Below are 6000 nucleotides of genomic sequence, written 5' to 3'. Positions count from 1 at the left end.
TTGGTTCAATATATTTTGGTATGCCTTATATTAGGTTTCAGAAACGGTGTAAAAGTGAATAAGTAATTCAATACAATTTGGTTTGTACTGAACCGTTTGCCTTCCACCCAAAAAAAGAAAAAATCCAATTTGCCTTGAATATCCATCCAAATCACGCTATACCGAATAAGATTTATTTTCTTGACACCAAAATTATTTTTATTTGATTCAAGTCGGTATGGTTTTAAATAATTAAAAATGACACAGGTGCAATTAAAAGAAGATTAGAACTTCTCAATTCATCATTTTGGTTACAACAAGATGCACCTTTATTTAGATCACCACTAAGAACATGCTTAGTGAGATTAGACAGATAATTTTATATATGAATTGGACATCAGAGAACTCTAACCCTTGTTAGAGTATATTGATCTTAGTTGAATGTTACAGGAGGCTCTCCAGGAGATTGTCGAGGATTTGGGCCTTTGGGAACCCTCCTTTTAAGCCCAAAACTTGATGCAAGATCCTTAGGTGGTTGTGCAGGATTTGGGCCTTTGGGAACCCTCCTTTTAAGCCCAAAACTTGATACAAGATCCTTAGGTGGTTGTGCAGGATTTGGGCCTTTGGGAACACTTCTTTTAAGCCCAAAACTTGATACAAGATCCTTTGGTGGCTGTGCAGGATTTGGGCCTTTGGGAACCCTCCTTTTAAGCCCAAAACTTGATGCAAGATCTTTAGGTGGTTGTGCAGGATTTGGGCCTTTGGGAACACTTCTTTTAAGCCCAAAACTTGATGCAAGATCCTTAGGTGGTTGTGCAGGATTTGGGCCTTTGGGAACACTTCTTTTAAGCCCAAAACTTGATGCAAGATCCTTAGGTGGTTGTGCAGGATTTGGGCCTTTGGGAACACTTCTTTTAAGCCCAAAACTTGATGCAAGATCCTTAGGTGGTTGTGCAGGATTTGGGCCTTTGGGAACACTTCTTTTAAGCCCAAAACTTGATGCAAGATCCTTAGGTGGTTGTGCAGGATTTGGGCCTTTGGGAACACTTCTTTTAAGCCCAAAACTTGATGCAAGATCCTTAGGTGGCTGTGCAGGATTTGGGCCTTTGGGAACCCTCCTTTTAAGCCCAAAACTTGATGCAAGATCCTTAGGTGGCTGTGCAGGATTTGGGCCTTTGGGAACACTCCTTTTAAGCCCAAAACTTGATACAAGATCCTTTGGTGGCTGTGCAGGATTTGGGCCTTTGGGAACCCTCCTTTTAAGCCCAAAACTTGATGCAAGATCTTTAGGTGGTTGTGCAGGATTTGGGCCTTTGGGAACACTTCTTTTAAGCCCAAAACTTGATACAAGATCCTTTGGTGGTTGTGCAAGATTTGGGCCTTTGGGAACCCTCCTTTTAAGCCCAAAACTTGATGTAAGATCTTTAGGTGGCTGTGCAGGATTTGGGCATTTGGGAACACTTCTTTTAAGTCCAAAACTTGATACGAGATCCTTTGGTGGTTGTGCAGGATTTGGGCCTTTGGGAACACTCCTTTTAAGCCCAAAACTTGATGCGAGATCTATAGGAGGTTGTGCAGGATTTGGGTCTTTTGGAACACTACCTTTAAGCCCAAAACTTGTTGGAATATATGGATTTGTCTGCATAAGACGAGGCTCTATAGCATTTGTCTCAAAACCTATAGATCCATGAACACTTGCAAGAAACAACGGTACCAATAGATAAAAGTTTATCAAACTCAAACTCAATCTTGACTCCTCCATTGTTTGTAATATCCACAATTTCTAGTATAGGGCAACATCCTTTATATAGTTTTCTTTCTCGCACACTCTTTACTGATAAAAGATTCAAAGTATGTTATATTTGGTATCATATCTTAATGAGATCTATATTTTATATTTTGTTTGGTGAGTAGTATCTTAAGAAGATCGAGAATATCTTTTCTCTCCTACCAAAAAAGAAAAGAACAGAATATCTTTTCTCTATAATCTACTAAAACAGTAAAAACTTCCTTCTAGTAACATCCTTTATATAGTTTTCTTTCTCACACACTCTTTACTGATAAACGATTCAAAGTATGTTATATTTGGTATCATATCTTAATGAGATCTACATTTTATATTTTGTTTGGTGAGTAGTATCTTAAGAAGATCGAGAATATCTTTTCTCTCCTACCAAAAAAGAAAAGAACAAAATATCTTTTCTCTATAATCTACTAAAACAGTAAAAACTTATTTCTAGTAGCAGAGGAAATCTTCATTCAACAAGCACACCCCATCTTTATCCTAAAGTCTACTTTTCTAACCAAGGTTTTAGTTCACGGTATCAGTATCAATATTGATTGCCACCAATATCAATACCAATTGTAATACAAATCCTTTGTATTATTTTGTATCAGGTCGATTCCAGTATAAATTCTTGACCTTATCGAACATACTATTGCAAAGGTCCATTGAACAGGAGATCCCAGGCTAGCACTATAATATTGGTTGGTAAAGACTCCTAATATTATAGTACCTAATTATTTAAGAGAAATGATTCTTGTCTACAAACCTGGCATACGACAGTGTTTCCATTTGTCTATCTCTCTCCTCTTCATGTGAAAGGAATTTGATAGAGTTTTTTTTTTCTTATTTTACTAGTCAACATTTTTTTTTCCTATCTCATTGCAAATCTTTCCATTTTAATTCTTTTGCCTATTTCATATCTATCTACTCAATACTTTTTCCATCCCAAAAAGGTAAACTAGTCAATTTTTTTTGAAAAACCCACCACATTTTTCGTGCCAGAAATCCAATCTCATAATTTTTAAAATGCTGAATCCGAATTGCTAATTCTACAACAATTGGAGCTCAATTTACAAATTTTACCAACCAAAATCATATCTCGCATAGTCAAGAGTTAAGGCTCTATATTGAGCTTATATGCCAAGGGATCCTGTATTATATTGCATTGAATATGGAAATACAATACAGGATACTTGGTCTCTGTGGCCTCTTTGATAACGTATTTCTACATTATGTTTATTTTTCTTGATACTTCTCTCTCTTCATTGATATATGAGATCCGAGTATATACTCCCCCTCTTCATGATATAAAAACTTGATATCGTATTTCTATATTATGGTATATTTTTCTTGATACATCTCTCTTCATTAATATATGAGATCCGAGTACATACTTCCCCTCTTCAAGACATAAGAACTTGATGCCATATTTCTACATTACGGTCTATTGTTCTTGATACTTCTATCTCTTCATTAATAAATGAGATCCAAATATATACTCCCCATCTTCAAGACATAAAAAGAGTTTTTTAAAGAAGGGATTTCTTCTAAAAAAAAATAAAAAAGAAGCAATTTTCTTATTGAAACATCCTTATGTATTAAATAATCTAGAACCTTACTTTTTTGCCTTTTTAGCATATCATTTAATTTTTTTTCCCAATGAGGGGTAAAAGTGTTATTTCATATACATACCAAAAATGTGCATGACATTGATGCATTTTGATGACACAATGATATGTCATTTTCAACTTATTTTTTAAAACCTTTTTGCACCCCCTATCTTAAAAGATTCTTGGAAATAATACAAACTAGAGGCAATTAAACAAAGGTATCAAGTTCTAAATACACCTTCTTACAGAAAAAAAAAATTCTAAAATGCACCTATGGGGTGTCATTCAAACACTCCTTAAGCATGTCTTAATCTTAACCAAGGATTAAAGTATCGGTATCGGTCGCCATATCGGTCGGCCAAAATTAAGAACGTATCGGAGAGTATCGTATCGTATCGGAGATACACTAAGATACGTTAAAGATACACACATAAATGGATAGGAAACATTTTTTTAAACACTTTTGCATAAAGAATTTGTTAAAAAAAAACTATTGATAACATATATTATGCATAAACACTAAATTGAGGGTATCGTACTAAGAATTCAAGGTTTGTAGTTGTCCCATAAATGTAAAATCCGTGTTCCCAACCTTGATTTCCACTTTAGTTAGAGAGAAATATGGCTAATAGCAACTTTGGAACAAAAACCCTTCAAAAAATCGTGTGTTTTCTGAAAAATTACCCATCTTGGCCATTATATGACCGATACTCACCAATACGTATCGATACTCACCGATACGTACCGATATATATCGATACTCACCGATACGTATCGATACTCACCGATACTCACCGATACGTGCCAATATATACCGATACGTACCGATCGATACATACCGATACTCACCGATACGTATCAATACATACCGAAACGTATATTTTACCTCAATTTTATAATTTTCATAGTCGTATCGAGGCATATCGTATCGTATCGATGTGTATTGGTGGTGTATTGATGCATATCGGTATGTATTGTAGGATATATATCGATACGAAAAGATTTTAAAAATTTCATGTATCGTATCGGTCGGCTAAATTTAAGATACGTATCGGAGGGTATCGTATCGGTATCGGAGATACTTAAAACCATGATCTTAACAAGATATGTGGCCTTTCATAAACTATATTATATAACTTTGTAATTTCATCATCTTTGGGATTTCTTCTCTTCTCCCATTTCTCTCTTTTTTCTCCTTAAGAGTCATATTTATTCTTTCTTATTTCTCTCATTACTCAAATTTATTTGTTAAGTGTTTGTTATTCTGGAGAGTTTTTGGTGTCTACTTTCTAATTTAGGAGTCTTTTCCATAGCAAAATTTACACATCAATCTATGGTGTTGATAAAAAGTGTGGTCTCATTCAATTCCAACAACATTTGAATATTATTAGCTTCGCTCAGAGCCTCACACCATTATGTCTATGCAACTGAACTTTACATGTAAAGACATGGAAATTTTTTCCTAGCATGGTCAAAACGTTATCTTATGAATACACAATTATGCTATGTGTAATATGCAACAATTCAATGTCTAAGGGATGATTTGGATTGAACACATGTCAAATAAGAAAGAAGACTCTAAACCAATCAAACACTCTCACATATATGTCGACATAATATTCTATTTTTTAGCCGTCCATTCATTAGAATACACCCTCGTGAGAACTTGGATTTTCAAGAATTTATTTTACCATTTGATCAGCTTCATTCGAGCTGGAAATTGACGTGTGACCGGAGACCTTGGGTCTACCTATCTACGATATAGTGCCATTCAACAAGGTCTGGGGGGAGGGGAATATTTGCACGACAAAATAATGTCGATTCGTTGGCATGCCCTCTCACAAAAAGAGAAGACCCCACAACTCTTTCTCTCTCTCTCTCTCCTCCTCCTCCTCCAAAACCCCTATTGTAAAATTTGTAACCCAGCCCTCTCCTTTTCCCAATGTAGCACTCCGGCGTGAGGAAAACTTTTATTAAAAAAAATATTTTTCAAACAAAAAGATGCAAAACAATAACTATTACCAATAAGGAAGAAAAAAAGCTACCCGCCTGTGTGTATACACCTAGATACAACAGGTGCGGAAAGATAGTATTGTCCTTGCGTTGAAGATGCTCTTGCATTTCCTCCCATTAGCCCATGCCTTAGCATATACTTGCGCCAGTAAGATAACATTTTCTTGCCCTAATAATAATAAGGATAAATATTTGCACATGCAAAAATTTGAAATTGCATGCGAGCATCCTTTTAAGACTTAGATTATTGTAACAAACCCCCTGTAAAAATGTCATATATAACCCCTTCTATTTCAACATTTTTTTGTAATACCACAGGCTTAAATTGCACGCTAGCAGCATGCAGAACCCTCCCCCTAACGATAAATGTAGAGCCCTACTTTTTAAACTCAGTTTATTGATCGGTTGTTTCGGTTTGGTCTTGCAGGGTCTGAACTGAAACAGGTTGATGCCGGTGCCTTGTAGTACATAACGGTAAGAGTGATGTCGAATACGGTGTGGCCGGATGAGATTGAGCCAATACCTGAGATGATCCACACACCTAAGCCGTGCCCTTACACATATCACAAGGCCATGTATGAGTAGGAAATGTAAGTTATCGTATTTGAATGA

At 35.8% G+C, this 6000-nt stretch overlaps 1 protein-coding gene across 4 annotated transcripts; it reads right to left on the bottom strand.

Annotated features, from left to right (window-relative positions):
* Positions 1-252: 252 nt before the first annotated feature.
* LOC122093364 (formin-like protein 14) lies at positions 253-1772 on the bottom strand. 4 transcript variants are annotated; one of them, XM_042663696.1, is made up of 2 exons: positions 1596-1772; positions 253-1319 (listed from the first exon to the last, which is right to left on the bottom strand). In XM_042663696.1, exons 1-2 carry the CDS (start codon positions 1739-1741, stop codon positions 413-415), a joined length of 1053 nt encoding a protein of 350 aa, XP_042519630.1. In that variant the 5' UTR covers positions 1742-1772; the 3' UTR covers positions 253-412. The 4 variants fall into 4 exon arrangements, with proteins under 4 accessions (XP_042519630.1, XP_042519627.1, XP_042519629.1 ...); XM_042663693.1 differs by having other exon boundaries at positions 253-453; positions 523-1771; XM_042663695.1 differs by having other exon boundaries at positions 253-453; positions 592-1771.
* Between the last annotated feature and the right edge of the window lie 4228 nt (positions 1773-6000).

This window comes from Macadamia integrifolia, chromosome 11 (genome assembly GCF_013358625.1).
Source record: "Macadamia integrifolia cultivar HAES 741 chromosome 11, SCU_Mint_v3, whole genome shotgun sequence".
Lineage (NCBI taxonomy): Eukaryota > Viridiplantae > Streptophyta > Magnoliopsida > Proteales > Proteaceae > Macadamia > Macadamia integrifolia.
This window is presented reverse-complemented; position numbering and strand designations above follow the sequence as displayed.

Coding starts and splice junctions, on each gene's coding strand:
- LOC122093364 (XM_042663693.1), bottom strand. CDS start 1,741: ATGGAGGAGTCAAGATTGAGTTTGAGTTTGATAAACTTTTATCTATTG. Junction 454..522: donor GGTTCCCAAAGGCCCAAATC/CTGCACAACCAC, acceptor AAGGCCCAAATC/CTCGACAATCTCCTGGAGAG.